Below are 16,077 nucleotides of genomic sequence, written 5' to 3'. Positions count from 1 at the left end.
CATTCGGATCTGTCTCAACAGATTTCTCTGGACAACCGGTCGAGAGGATCGCTCTCCTGGTGGCTCTGTCCAGATGACCTGTCCAAAGGGACATCCTTCTTGAAACCATCCTGGGAGATTGTGACTACGGACGCAAGTCTATCAGGATGGGGAGCTGTTTGGGGTGCCAGGAAGGCACAGGGCCTGTGGACTCGAGAGGAATCCCTCCTCCCAATCAACATTTTGGAACTTCGAGCGATCTTCAATGCTCTTAACGCTTGGCCTCTTCTGAGTTCGCCCCATTTTATCACATTCCAGTTAGACAACATAACCTCAGTAGCTTACATCAACCATCAGGGGGAACGAGGAGCTCCCTAGCAATGAGGGAAGTATCTCGGATTCGTGGGTGGAGGCCCAAAACTGCTCGCTGTCAGCGATCCACATTCCGGGTGTGGACAACTGGGAAACGTATTTCCTCAGCAGACAATCCTTTCATCCGGGGGAATGGTCTCTCCATCCCGAGGCGTTTGTGGAGGTTTGCAACAAGTGGGGGACGTCAGAGATAGCTCTCATGGCGTCCCGGCTCAATTCCAAGCTACCCAGATATGGGTCTCGGTCCAGGGATCCTCAGTCGGAGCTAATAGATGCATTAGCAGTGCCTTGGAGGTTCAATTTATTTTAAATGTTTCCGCTGTTACCACTTATTCCCCGTGTAGTGGCCCGCATCAAGCAGGAACAGGCATCAGTGATACTGATTGCTTCATCTTGGCCGCGAAGGATGTGGTTCGCAAACCTGGTGGGAATGTCCTCATCTCCTCCGTGGAAGTTACCTTGTCGCAGGGATCTACTGGAATGCTTAGTCTTAGCCAAGAGAGGTTTCTCTGAGAGGGTTATTGACACACTCATTCCGGCTTGTAAGCCTGTTACTCGTCGCATCTATCATAAGGTGTGGAGAGCTTACTTATTCTGGTTTGAAGAGCGTGGTTTAACCTGGCATAAGGTTAAGGCTGCCAGGATTCATTTTCTCTAGGAGGGTCTGGAAAAGTGCCTTTCTGTTAGTTCCCTGAAGGGACAGATTTCGTCCCTTTCTGTTTTGCTGCACAAGAGGCTCGCAGAGCTCTCTGACGTGCAATCTTTCGTTAAGGCTCTGATTAGGATCAGACCTGTGTTTAGATCTAACGCTCCACTTTGGAGTTTTAATCTAGTTCTTAATTTTTTACAACGGGCTCTGTGTGAGCCTTTGCATTCGGGTGACATCAAGTTGTTGTCCTGGAAGGTTCTTTTTCTTTTGTCTATTGCGTCGGCACGCAGAGTTTCTAAAATAGCTGCCTTGCAATGTGAGCCTCCTTATCTGGTGGTCCTACGTACCCGCTTGGGTTTTCTACCTAAGATGGTGTCTGATCGTAACATCAATCAGGAAATTGTGGTTCCTTCCTTATGTCCTAATCCTTCTTCTTTGATGGAACATTTACTTCATAATCTGGATGTGGTTTGAGCTTTGAAGTTTTATCTTCATGCTACTAAGGATTTAAGGCAAACTTCTTCCTTGTGTGTTATCTATTCTGTGGAGCGTAAGGGTCTGAAGGCTTCTTCGACTTCCTTATCTTTTTGGTTGAGGAGTGTTATATGCTTAGCTTACGGGTCAGCAGGATTTAAACCTCCTCAGAGGGTTACGGCTCATTCCACTAGAGCGGTGGCTTTCTCTTGGGCCTTTAAGAACGAGGCCTCTATGGATCAGATTTGTAAGGCGGCTACCTGATCCTCCTTACATACTTTTTCAAAATTCTATAAATTTGATGTTTTTGGCTTCGGCTGAACCAGCTTTTGGGAGAAAGGTTTTACAGGCTGTGGTGCCCTCAGAGTAGTGTCCGCATTTCCTTTACCCCTCCCGTTATCATTCAGTGTCCTCTAGAGCTTGGGTATAGTTTTCTCAACATTAAGGAATGATGCAGTGGATTCTCCTCCTATTAAGAAGGAAAACATAAATTATTTTCAAACAAATTATGTTTACCTGATAATTTCATTTCCTTTTGTATGAGGAGAGTCCAAGTCCCCCGCCCGTATACTCCGATGGGCGGACTAAAATTTGATTTTCTCTTCTGGCACCATTTATACCCTGATATTTCTCCTACTGTTCCTTGTTCCCTTGGCAGAATGACTGGGATATGAGGAAAGTAGTGGGGAGTATTTAAGTCTTTGCCTCCTCTTGGTGGCCAGGTTCAGAATTTCCCAACAGTAAGGAATGATGCTGTGGACTCTCCTCATACAGGAGGAAATTAAATTATCAGGTAAACATAATTTGTTTTTTCAAGGACTGTGTATGTGTGTGTGTGTGTATATATGTATGTATATGTATGTGTGTGTGTGTGTGTATATATATATATATATATATATATATATATATATATGTGTGTGTGTGTGTATATATTTATATACATTTCTCAATTATGAGGGCACACACAGGACTTAATAATGAAGTAATATTTCATTAATCAATACGTTACATCAGAATGTGTCAAGGTCGATGTTTCGGCTTAAACATTAAGCCGTTTTCAAGACCATCTTAGACTTTCAATGTTACAAGCTCGGCGTCTGAACCGCCATTAGAGAAAGCTGCTTTCTTTAATGGAGGTTCAGACGCCGAACTTGTAACATAAGTCCTGTGAGTGCCCTCATCATTGAGAAATTTACATAAGAATACGTTCAGTAGACACCCGGGCATATTGATACTTGGTGGAGTGACTGCATGAAGTTAGAACATATATATAATTCTCTCAGAGTGTAGAGTTCATAAAGAATGCAAGGGTGATTGAGGGGAGACAGAGTAGGTACACACAGACCTAAGGAGGATAGGGAGAGATTAAATTTAGATAAATGGGTCAAACAGGAAAAGCCAAAGACTTGGCAAATCATAGCAAGAAAACAGAATAAAGTGGGTGAATATCTGACAAGTGTGCTATTAGGTAGTTGAAATGGCTGGGTCAGACACACTAGAGAAGGTGGAACGATAATATATGAAATAAGCAATACATGGAAATAATCGATACATGGAGATAGCAATTTAAGTAGCATTGCCTCTAAATGGCAAAATATAATTAAAGATGTAATCAGAAACAATAGAATTTATTAAAAAGCAATGCATTACTGAACAGAAGGATACAGAGATAAATACAGTATTGCAAATTAATACTTGTCTGAGGAATCAAGGAACTCTTTGGTAAATTGATCCTCCATCCATGTCTTTGAAGAAACAACACTAGTTGAGAGTGATTAATAACACTCTAAATGTTAATAACACTCTGAGTTAGAGGAATTACACAAACAAGACCCTTCCAATGAAGAGATAGGTAAAGCTGTTGAAGAACAGAATCTGGGTACAGTTTTGGAATGGGAGCTGAACATTACATGTGCTAAATTATATTGGTGTGGTAGTAGAAAGGGTAGGTAAAAGGGGCTTTTACATTTAAAATCTTGCAACAACGATGGAAACTTTCTCAGAAAATTAGAATGGCTTTATGTTTAATGGATTTAGTTATGCCATTTAGATTGTATTCAGTCTATTCTTTTATAGGTTTTCACTAGACATTTAACATAATTAAAGATGTGGAATGAGGTTAAATTCAGCCAACTAAAACTCTTCTCTATTCTTGCTACTGCTAAAGAATGTCCTGTTATGGCCATAAATGATGTACACACAAACCTACAACTCTCTTGGACCTGGGGTGACAACAGATATGTGCCACATCTGCATATAGCTAATAGAGAGTGCTATATTTATTTCTTAAAGGCACATGACTTGCCAAAGAAAAAAGTCTGATATTGTAAATATATGTTAAAGGAGCAAGCTTATTGGGTGTAATTTGAGGGTAAAATATTTCTATTCCTGGTATTGTCTGTTACCTGCCCTAATCTAATTCTCATTACAGGAGCAAGAACTCTTCTTTTTCCATGACCTGAGTCCAGGTAGCTGTTTCTTTCTACCTCGGGGTGCACATATTTATAACACCCTCATTGACTTCATTAAGGTAAGTGTTGAATGTATTCTGGTTCATTGTCATGGAATCAAATTTTATTTTGGTAATTCTACCATATAAATTTTACTTCTTGGGTGATTTAAAGGTTCTACTTTTTATTATTAGTACATGTTAAACAAAAATGGGGTTTCCATCTTACTGAGAGGAGAGTACACTACTTCATTCATTACTTGTAGGAATTAAGAACCTAGCCACCAGGAGGAGGCAAAGATACCCCAGCCAAAATCTTAAATACCTCCCCCACTCCCCTCATCCCCCAGTCATTCTTTGCCTTTCATCACAGGAGGTTGGCAGAGAAGTGTCGGAAGATCGGAGTAGTCTCTTATGGAGAGTAGTACTCTTCGAAATGGCCCTGTCAGATGCAGGGAGAGTCTTTCTGCGAACCCATCCCGACTCAGTTTAACAGCTTCATTAGCAATCGGCGTTGAGGAGTTTCGCTCCCTGGTTTTCTTCTCTCAAGTCCATGTCAGGAGCGATGCTACTAACCTGTCACACTTGAAGGGCCGTGTGCCTGTTCCACAGCGTTGATTCTGGTAAGATTGTTTCATTTATATATATATATATTTGATAACACATGAAGACAGGGTCACAGTGTGGCTCCTTTTATCTTTATAGAATCTAGGGTAACACCCTCGGAAGGGGGGTATTGAACAGGGGGGAGTTTATAGCACAATATTTTTTATTGTGTTTTTACTGCATTTGTGAGATGAGGCTCTTTCAGTGTGGAACACAGTTCATAGTGAGGGATTGAGGCGGGCCTTTTTTGGCACGTTTTTCTCTCGAGTGCAGGGGCGGTCCTGTATGGCACTCCATGTGATAGGCTGTGGCCTCTGCAACTTCCTCTTTCTCGACCTTTGTTTGGAGGAAACAAAGCTGTTCTTGTAGACCGGGTCATAGGAGGTGATGAGTGCCCCGGCCATTAGGATATAAAGGTGCCATTTATTTTTTTATCAAGTCCGCAATAAAGGCGCAAGCTATGGAGGACTCTGATATGTTAGAGGATACTCCCTCTTTATCTAAACCTATTAACCGTGTATATTGTGAGGAGGTTCCTGTCGAGCCGCCCTACCCAACTCTGTTTCACATGCTTTGACAATATTGCTATTTTCAAAAAGAATAAGGTATTTAGTACGCCTGAGCCGTCTACCTCTGAGGGTTCGCTACCCCGCGAGGTGCATTCCCTGCAATCATCTCAGTTTACACAAGCAGTTCCCCAGGGCACTACTAATCCTCCTGCGGGAGGTGCCCTTTGCACTCCAGACTTCGCCGATCATTTACAGACGGCGATTTCTTTGGCCATTAATGCGATGCCTCGTCCTATTAAGCGGAAGGTACGGCACAGCTATCCGTCCCAGGGGTCATTGACTCCTTTGGATGTCTCTGATAGATTATCCGCTGAGGAGAACAACTCTGACTTATCAGAGGATTTTGCTTCTGGATCGGAATTGGCTACGTCTAAGCCTCCGTCCGCGGAGGAGCCTGATTTTAAATTTAAGATGGAGCATTTGTGCTTTCTGTTGAAAGAGGTGCTTACTACGTTGGAGGTTCCGGAAACGAAACTACCGGTGGAACCTTTGATCCCTAAACTGGATAGGGTTTATAAGGACAGGGTAGTGCCCCAGACCTTCCCTGTTCCAGTCAAAATGGCTAACATTATTAAGAATGAATAGAAACATAGATATTGACGGCAGATAAGAGCCATAGGCCCAGCAAGTCTGCCCGACCTTACCTAACAGTATAAACTTATCTAGTTCGTAGGATAGCCCTATGCTTGTCCCATGCATTTTTAAAGTCCCCCACAGTGTTTGTTGCTACTAATAGGAGAAATTTGGTTCGCCCTTGTCCACATCTTCTTTTTATAAAAAACTTGTCCCCATCCCAGACGCGCAGCTTGAACTGTGGGGTACCATTCGTAAGGTAGATTGTGCTATCGCCACTATCGCTAAGAGAACGACTATTCTACTAGAAGATAGCTCCTCTTTCAAGGAACCCATGGATAAAAAGATGGAGTCCATGTTGCGGAAGATGTTCCAACTTACAGGGTTTGTTTTTCAACCAGCGGCGGGGGTTGCTGCGGTGGCTGGTGCGGCTACTTACTGGTGTGATGCCCTATCAGCAATGGTCGAGGTAGAGACTCCTCTCGATGAGATCTTAGAACGAATCAATGCCTTAAGAGTTGCTCATTCGTTCATTTGTGATGCTAACATGCAGATTATCGCTTGAATGGTAAGACATCAGGGTTTTCTGTTTTAGCCCGCAGGGCTCTGTGGCTTAAGTCGTGGTCTACTGACATGACTTCTAAGTCTCGTTTGTTTTCCCTCCCATTCAAGGGGAAAGTTTTGTTTGGTCCGTGCCTGGATTCTATTATATCTACGGTCACGAGTGGCAAGGGTGCCTTCTTGCCCCAGGATAAGAAGGTTAAACCTAAGGGTTCTACTTTTCGTCCCTTACGTGCAGACAAGTCTCAGCCCCAGCAGCCTGCAGCAAAGGTGGAGCATTTCAAGGGATCTTGGAAGCCAGCTAACTCTTGGAACAAGTCCAAGCAGAACAAGAAGCCCGCCGAATCAAAGTCGGCATGAAGGGGCGGCCCCCGGGCCGTCCTCGGACCATGTAGGGGGCAGACTATCTCTGTTTGCGGAGGCATGGAGAAGAGACGTTATAGACCCTTGGGTTCTGGAGGTCGTTTCTCAGGCTACAGGATAGGTTTCAAGTCTTATCCGCCCAGAGGCAGATTCTTCCTGTCAAACATATCATCAAGACCAGAAAAGAGAGATGCCTTTCTAGGGTGTGTGAGGGATCTCTCATCTCTCGTGGTAATCGTCCCAGTCCCTCTGGCAGAAAGAGGTCTGGGGTATTATTGAAACCTTTTCGTGGTCCCAAAGAAGGAGGGAGGGCACATTCCATCCAATTCTGGACCTATATGCCCTAAACAAATTTTTGTCAGTCCCATTGTTCAAGATGGAGACTATCAGGTCGATTTTGCCCCTGGTTCAAGAAGGGCAATTCATGATGACTATAGACCTGAAGGAGGCTTACCTTCTTGTTCCAATCCATGTAAGGTTTCTAAGGTTCGCCTTCCTGGACCAATACTTTCAGTTTGTGGCCCTTCCGTTTGGTATGGTGACTGCCCCAAGAGTCTTCACAAAGGTTCTGGGAGCTCTTCTCACAGTAGCGAGAGTCAGAGGAATTGCAGTGGCTCCTTATCTAGACAATATCCTGGTTCAGGCTCTGTCCTACAGTCTTGCGGAGGATCACTCGAGAGCTCTTCTCCTTCAGTCCCACAGGTGGAAGATAAACAAAGGAAAGAGTTCATTGGTCCCCAGCAACAGGGTGGAATTTCTGGGTATACATATATAGATTCTTCAGTCATGAAGATATTTTTGACAGACCAGAGACGTTGCAACTGTCTAGCTCTCCAGACATCTTCCAGGACGTCTGTGGCCAGGTGTATGGAGGTGATTGGGCTCATGGTATCCAGCATAGATCTCATTCCGTTTGCCAGGTTCCTTCTCGGACCTCCTCAGCTGTGCATGTTGAGACAATGGAACAGCAAACATTCAGATCTTTCCCCACAGATATCTCTAAGCAGACCGGTAGGGGAGTCCCTATCTTGGTGGACCCGACCGGGGCGGTTGTCTCAGGGGAAATCCTTTTTGAGACCATCCTGGGAGATTGTGACCACAGATGCAAGTCTGGCAGGATGAGGAGCTGTTTGGGGAGCCAAAAGGGCAAGAGAAGAGTCGAGACTACCTATGTTTTGGAACTCGAGCGATATTCAACGCTCTGAGGGCTTGGCCCCTTCTAGAGTCGTCCTGATTCATCAGATTCCAGTCGGACAACATTACCTTGGTGGCTTGCATAAACCCTCAGGGGGGCCGAGAAGCTCTCTAGCCATGAGGGAAGTATCTTGGATTCTGGAGTGGGCGGAGACCCACAATTGTTCACTCTCAGCGATCCATATTCCAGGTGTGGACATCTGGGAAGCAGATTTTCTGAGTAGACAGAAGTTTAATTTAGAGGAATGGTCCCTCCATCCAGAGATGTTTGCGGAGATCTGCACCAGATGGGGGACACCGGAGATAGATCTCATAGCGTCCAGATTTAATTGCAGGCTACCCAGATATGAGTCGCGATCCATGGATCCCCAGGCGGAGCTGGTAGATGCCTTGGCGGTACCCTGGAACCTCAACCTAATTTATATATTTCCTCCGTTACCTCTTCTACATAGGGTAGTGGCCCGCATCAAGCAGGAGCAAGCTTTGGCTATTCTGATTGCTCCGTCATGGCCGTAGAGGATGTGGTTTGCGGATCTGGTAGCGATGTTGTCATCTCCGCTGTGGAAGTTACCTTGTCGCAGGGATCTGCTGGTTCATGGGTTTTTTTCTACATCGAAATCTCGATTGTCTGAGGCTGACTGCGTGGAGCTTGAACGACTAGTCTTAGCCAAGAGAGGATTTTTGGAAAGAGTGATTGACACTCTCGTTCAGGCCAGGAAGCCGGTCACTCGTCGCATCTACCACAAGGTGTGGAGGACCTACTTGTCCTGGTGTGAGGAACAAGGATATCCCTGGCATAAGGTCAGGGTATCCAGGATCTTGGCTTTTCTCCAGGACAGTCTGATTAAAGGTCTTGCCGCCAGTTCCCTAAGGGGACAGATTTCAGCTTTATCCATACTGTTGCATAGGAAGCTTGCAGAGCTTACTGACATTCAGTCCTTTGTTCAGGCTCTGGTTAGGATCAGACCTGTCTTCAGGATTCCGACTCCTCCTTGGAGCTTGAGCTTGGTTCTTAAGGTTTTGCAGAGGGCTCTATTTGAGCCTATGCATGCTCTTGATATTAAGGTTCTTTCATGGAAGGTTCTGTTGCATCTGGCTATTGCATCGGCACGCAGAGTCTCTGAGCTGGCGGCCTTGCAATGTGAGCCTCCCTACTTGTTTTTTCATGCTGATAAGGCTGTTCTTTGTACTGGATTGGGATTCCTTTCCAAGGTAGTGTCGAGTCATAACATCAATCAGGAAATAGTGGTTCCTTCTTTGTGTCCTAACCATTCTTCTTCAAAGGAGAGGTTACTTCATAATTTGGATGTGGTTCGGGTGTTGAAGTTTTATCTTCAGGCCACAAAAGAATTTATACAGACTTCATCTTTATTTGTTGTGTATTTGGGGAAGCTCAGGGGGCAAAGGGCCTCTGCTACTTCTCTATCATTTTGGTTGAGGAGTATGATCCGTCTGGCATATGAGACAGTGGGTCGCAAGCCTCCTTAGAGGATTACGGCTCACTCGACTAGAGCTGTGGCCTCTTCTTGGGCCTTTAAGAATTAGGCCTCTATGGAGCAGATTTGTAAGGCGGCCACTTGGTCTTCCTTACATACTTTTGCAAAATGTTATAAATTTGACTTTTTGCTTCGGCTGAAGCAGCTTTTGGGAGAAAGGTTCTGCAGGCTGTGGTGCCCTCAGTATAGGGGCCGCCTCCTTTTACCCTCCCTTTTTTTTTTTGATAATTCAGTGTCCTCTAGAGCTTGGGTATTTGTTCCCACAAGTAATGAATGAAGCAGTGGACCCTCCTCCTATTAAGATGGAAAACATAAATTATGCTTCCTGATAATTTAATTTCCATCGATGGGAGGAGAGTCCACTGCACCCGTCCATTTCTCCGGTGGGCGGACCTAAATTTATATTAATCTTCTGGCACCATTTATACCCTGATATTTCTCATACTGTTCCTTGTTCCCTTGGCAGAATGTCTGGGGGATGAGGGTATTGGGGGAGGTATTTAAGCTTTTGGCTAGGGTGTCTTTGCCTCCTCTTAGTGGCCAGGTTCTTAATTCACACAAGTAATGAATGAAGCAGTGGACTCTCCTCCCATCTATGAATATGAAATTATCAGGTAAGCATAATTTATGTTTTTATATATTTTTTCATTAATATATTTAATGGTGTATTATATAGCACATTTACATGATTATTTAAAACATGATAGGTTTTATCCTTTTTTTCTAGTATACATGTTTGACATAGGGGATTCATTGTGCTGTATATCCTTGCTTAGAGGGACCTTTTCAATATGACTTGAATGAAATATCATGCAATGTACATCAATATCCTAATGTCTTATTGAACCCTAAGGAGTCAGACATAAATAAATTATGATGTATAAGTATTTACACAATGTCAGGACATTTTAGGGCATTTCTATCTGTTATTTTTATATGAAATAAAACTTTCTTTTGTTTTTCATATCTCGTTTTAAACCACCATAGAATCTTGTATGCGACTTAGAATGTAAAGTAATTATGTGCAGTTGAAACTGATTTTTTGTGACTGCTACCTTTTTTTAAAATACTCAAATTTTATTCAAGGAAGAATACCAAAAGCGTGATTTTACAGAGGTAGCAACTCCTAATATATATAATAGCAAACTTTGGGAAGCCTCAGGTCACTGGCAACATTACAGTGAGAACATGTTCTCGTTTGAAGTTGAAAAAGAAACGTTTGCTCTTAAACCAATGAACTGCCCAGGACATTGGTAAGTAGAGAAAACTGGCACAGTTGAATCATTTTTTTTTTCACTATGCATTAACAAGGACTATTATTCTAGCTGTATGCCGATGGTATGTTATTATATTACTGGTTAAGGTGTGCATGCAATTGGGAAAACAAAATGGCTTTTATATTTAAAAGAAAAAAAAAACAAAACAAAAAAACATACATTAAGGGAGTTTTATGTCTCTTTAACCCCTTAATGACCACAGCACTTTTCCATTTTCTGTCCGTTTGGGACCAAGGCTATTTTTACATTTTTGCGGTGTTTGTGTTTAGCTGTAATTTTCCTCTAACTCATTTACTGTACCCACACATATTATATACCGTTTTTCTCGCCATGAAATGGACTTTCTAAAGATACCATTATTTTCATCATATCTTATAATTTCTTATAAAAAAAATTATAGAATATGAGGAAAAATTGAAAAAAAATACACTTTTTCTAACTTTGACCCCCAAAATCTGTTACATATCTACAACCACCAAAAAATACCTATGCTAAATAGTTTCTAAATTTTGTCCTGAGTTTAGAAATACCCAATGTTTACATGTTTTTTGCTTTTTTGCAAGTTATAGGGCCATAAATACAAATAGCACTTTGCTATTTCCAAACCATTTATTTTTTCAAAATTAGCGCTAGTTACATTAGAACACTGATATCTTTCAGGAATCTCTGAATATCCATTGACATGTATATATTTTTTTTTAGTAGACAACCCAAAGTATTGATCTAGGCCCATTTTGGTATATTTCATGCCACCATTTCACCGCCAAATGCTATCAAATAAAAAAAATTGTTCACTATTTCACAAATTTTTTCACAAACTTTAGGTTTCTCACTGAAATTATTTACCAACAGCTTGTGCAATTATGGCACAAATGGTTGTAAATTCTTCTCTGGGATCCCCTTTGTTCAGAAATAGCAGACTTATATGGCTTTGGTGTTGCTTTTTGGTAATTAGAAGGCCACTAAATGCCACTGCGCACCACACGTGTATTATGCCCAGCAGTGAAGGGGTTAATTAGGGAGCATGTAGGGAGCTTTTTGGGGTAATTTTAGCTTTAGTGTAGTGTAGTAGACAACCCCAAGTATTGATCTAGGCCCATTTTGGTATATTTCATGCCACCATTTCACCGCCAAATGCGATCAAATTAAAAAAAACGTAAAATTTTTCACAATTTTAGGTTTCTCACTGAAATCATTTACAAACAGCTTGTGCAGTTATGGCACAAATGGTTGTAAATGCTTCTCTGGAATCCCCTTTGTTCAGAAATAGCAGACATATATGGCTTTGGCGTTGCTTTTTGGTATTTAGAAGGCCGCTAAATGCCGCTGTGCATCACACGTGTATTATGGCTAGCAGTGAAGGGGTTAATTAGGTAGCTTGTAAGGAGTTTGCAGGGTTAATATCACATTTAGTGTAGAGCTCAGCCTCCCACCTGAAACATCAGACCCCCTGATCCCTCCCAAACAGCTCTCTTCCCTCCCCCACCCCACAATTGTCCCCACCATCTTAAGTACTGGCAGTAAGTCTGCCAGTACTAAAATAAAAGCTATATTTGTTGTTTTTTTGTGTTTTTTAAAAAGCATATTTACATATGCTGCTGTGTACTATTCCCCCCTTAGCCCCCAACCTCACTGATCCCCCCAAACAGCTCTATAACCCTCCCACTCTAACTTAATCTGCGCCATCTTGGGTACTGGCAGCTGTCGTGTTTTTTTTAATTTTTATTAAAATTTTCTGTAGTGTAGCTTCCCCCCACACAAAACCAACCCCCCACCCCTCCACGATCTCTTTTTGTGCTTTTGCACAAACAAGATTTGGGCATTTTTTCCTAACAATATTTTCCGTAGTGTAGCGGTTCCCACCCGCTCCCGACCCGTGCACGCGCGCGCGCCCCCTAACGGCCCTGCCTCCGATCCCGCCCCCCTTGATGTCACAGGACACACCGATGGCCGCCCACCCGCCTCCCAAGTCGGCTCCCACCCACCAACGATACTGGCCATCGATGTCCGGTGCAGAGAGGGCCACAGAGTGGCTCTCTCTGCATCGGATGGCCATGTAAGGTTATTGCAGGATGCCTCCATATCGAGGCATCAGTGCAATAACCGAAAAGCAGCTGGAAGCGAGCAGGATTGCTTCCAGCTGCTTTCCACACCGAGGACGTGCAGGGTACGTCCTCAGGCGTTAACTGCCTTTTTTTTTTGAGGACGTACCCTGCACGTCCTCGGTCATTAGGGGTTAAAGGGACACTGAACCCATTTTTTTTCTTTTGTGATTCAGATAGAGCATGCAATTGTAAGCAATTTTCTAATTTACTCCTATTATCAATTTTTCTTCGTTCTCTTGCTATCTTTATTTTTTTTTAAAAGTTTAGGACCCTGGACAGCACTTGTTTATTGGTGGATAAAATTATCCACAAATCAGCAAGAACAACCCAGGTTGTTCACCAAAAATGGGTCATCATCGAAACTTACATTCTTGATTTTCAAATAAAGATACAAAGAGCATGAAGAACATTTGCTAATAGGAGTAAATTAGAAAGTTGCTTAAAATACCATGCTCTATCTGAATCACAAAAGAAAAAATTGGGTTCAGTGTCCCTTTAAACTTACACCTTCCGTATGACTAATGGCAGTTTAGATGGGGAATCTGGCTGCTATCTGTCATCAAAATCTGTTTCTAAAATTGACAGCTTAATTTTTTTTATAAGGTTTTGGATTCAGGGATGTATCTCTTAAAAAGTCCTGGTTTCCACTGTTGTAGATAAATAGGGACATAATTAAATGAGCTTGTGCTTTGAGCTAACTAATCGCTATTTAGAATGTTTCAGGCTCTGATAAATTTTACCATACTTAAGTATGATGGAAATATTTCTTTTTAAAGACACGATGAGTCCACGGATCATCATCCTTACTTGTGGGATATTCACCGCCTGGTCAGCAGGAGAAGGCAAAGAGCACCACAGCAGAGCTGCTATATATAGCTCCTCCCCTCCCTCCCACTCCAGTCATTCTCTTTGCCTATGTTAGTGATAGGAAGATGTAAAGTAAGGTGTTATTATTATTATTATCAGGTATTTGTAGAGCGCCAACAGATTCTGCAGCGCTGAAGGTGTTAGTATAGATTCTTCAATCAAGAGTTTATTATTTTTAAAGTAGTGCCAGAGTGTACTGCTTTATTCTGGGGTGTAGCCGTAGTCCATATCAGTCTCTACAGTAGAGCTATTGGTGGCTTTAGAGCATTAGGAACTGGTGGGACATAATTCTCACTGCGCCTCCTATACATTTATGCTGCCCTTATCCTGATAGCCTAAGCAACATTAACTCAGGCTTTATGGTTTTCCAAAGGGCTATGGGAGGGAGAGGACCTCCTAAACCTGCGGAGCTGCCCTGCTGTCGGGCAGAATATCAAGGTAAGTGCTAACTTTGTATTCTGGGTCTGAAGCACACAGAAATAATTCAGGACAGTGGAAGTATAGCACTTTACTGGGACATATATCTCCTACATACAGAATTAGGAGGATTTTCTGACAGCATGTTTTATTGCAGACACTGGGGCTAAGGAGAGTGGCTTTTGGGGACACTTAAACTGGGCTGGATACCATGAGGGATATGCCCTATAACAGTGAGGGATAACCCCTTGGTATATTATCTTTATATTTTTGTAGTATAATCAATAATATATATAAGTTATGCGCTTTTTATACCTTGCTCTGGTATTACATTTTGCCCCAGATTCAAGAAGGTTTCAGTGACATCTCCCGGTAACCTATCTTTATCATAATGATGGCGACCGGGAGAGCATGTATTGTTCCGCCCACAAAGGGCGGGGTTTCGTTTTGGCGCTTTTCTTTTCAGCTGCTTATTCCATCCCGATATCTATGCAGTCTCTAAGATGGGAGTGTCACGTCCACGAAGGGCGGAGCTTGGGGCCGACTTACACCGCACTTGCTCTTCTGTTATACGCATAGAGCAGTTTCTGAGATAGGGCTGATTCCGGGCTAAATTAACACTCTGTTTCTTGTTCTAGGTGGGTCCTGATAGCGCTACAGCTGCGCTCCGGATCTGTTTACAATCTGTTTTGATATCTGTCATGTCGTTATAGGTACATGACGTTTTAAGAATGCAAAAGTATCTGGAGGGCGCCTCAGCAAGTTTTATCTGAGGTTTCTGCCGGTGTTTATATGTTTGTGTCCTAGTCTAAGCACTTTCTAAACACAAGAATAAAAAGTTACTGTTTAAAATTTAAAGAGACAGTAACATTTTTATCTGTTCATTTTATTTGACATAATTTCACTGTTTATTTGTTTAATCCATCCTTTGGGTTGTAGATTGGAACAAGCACACTAAAATGCGTTGATTTATTTTACAAGATATAACGAGTCCACGGATTTCATCCTTGCTTGTGGGATTTAACCTCCTGCTAGCAGGAAGTGGCAAAGAGCACCACAGCAGAGCTGTATATATAGCTCCTCCCTTCCCCTCCAGTCATTCTCTTTGCCTGTGTTATTGAATAGGAAGAGGTAAATTGAGGTGTTAGTTTAGATTCTTCAATCAAGAAGTTTTTTATTTTTAAATGGTGCCAGTGAGTACTATTTTTCTCAGGGAGAAATCGTCAGTCTGGAGCTTCCCAAGAGGAATGGAGACATTATATTTTTCTGCCCTGATGTTGATGATCTTAGCAAACGTTATCTAAGATCCATACTGGTTCCAACAGAGCTTCTGAAGGTAGTGTAAGAAAAATCTTCAGTGTGGAAATGGTGTCATGCTACAAGCAGCATTGAGGTATGTTCAGTCCTTTGCTTCTGGAGAGACTTGGTACATCGGAACAGGCTGACATTTTTCCCTACCTGGGAAGGGGTAATCAGTAGGCACTATATGTATAATGTTGGAACTTAAATTCCCTTTTTTATATTGATACTATATTTTTATATGTGGATTCAATATGGGCTAGACGCTGGGAGATGCGGTTGTTGTCTAAGGATTGTCCTGTTTTTTATTTATAATTGGCCTGAGAAAAGAATGGCTGTTATTTTCATAGTCTCACTCTTTATTGTACACATTTGTTAGAGGGACACATGGCTTATACACTGTGCTTGGGATTAGCATTTTATTTTCTTCCCATGCGGTTTGTTAAGACGGCTCGTACGACGCCCACGGTGGGCGGGGCCTAATTTCACGCACTCAGACGCGCAGTATTTCCTCAATATAGGCAGCAAAGTCCTAAGCTCCGGTGGGGCCCAAGTTAAATTTGCAAACAAAGGATCGTCATTCTAGCAGAATTAGAGTATTCTGGGGGCAGGTAGGCGCCACAGCAGAGCTGTGGCGATGTGCAGGTGCCTAGATTGTTTAAAATTTTATTATATCTGATAAGGGTGATATAAAGTGTTACATAGCATATCCTAACCTATCCTAATCGGTGCAATATTATTTAGCTAAATTGGACATATTAGGACATTTTTTATTGGTGCAAATATGTTTTTTTGAGATACAGAAAAATTGTTGCGCTTTTATTATT

General features: G+C 42.4%; 1 protein-coding gene across 1 annotated transcript in view; it reads left to right on the top strand.

Annotated features, from left to right (window-relative positions):
* The window catches only part of LOC128663291 (threonine--tRNA ligase 2, cytoplasmic-like), a 411,905-nt gene that overhangs the window by 253,111 nt on the left and 142,717 nt on the right, over window positions 1–16,077 (top strand). Inside the window, exons 10-11 of the mRNA XM_053717549.1 lie at window positions 3,906–4,004; window positions 10,372–10,538. Of these exons, the coding sequence (XP_053573524.1) occupies window positions 3,906–4,004; window positions 10,372–10,538 (266 nt within the window). The remainder of the gene's footprint in view (window positions 1–3,905; window positions 4,005–10,371; window positions 10,539–16,077) is intronic.

The sequence above is a fragment of the Bombina bombina genome, chromosome 6 (assembly GCF_027579735.1).
Source record: "Bombina bombina isolate aBomBom1 chromosome 6, aBomBom1.pri, whole genome shotgun sequence".
NCBI lineage: Eukaryota > Metazoa > Chordata > Amphibia > Anura > Bombinatoridae > Bombina > Bombina bombina.
This window is presented reverse-complemented; position numbering and strand designations above follow the sequence as displayed.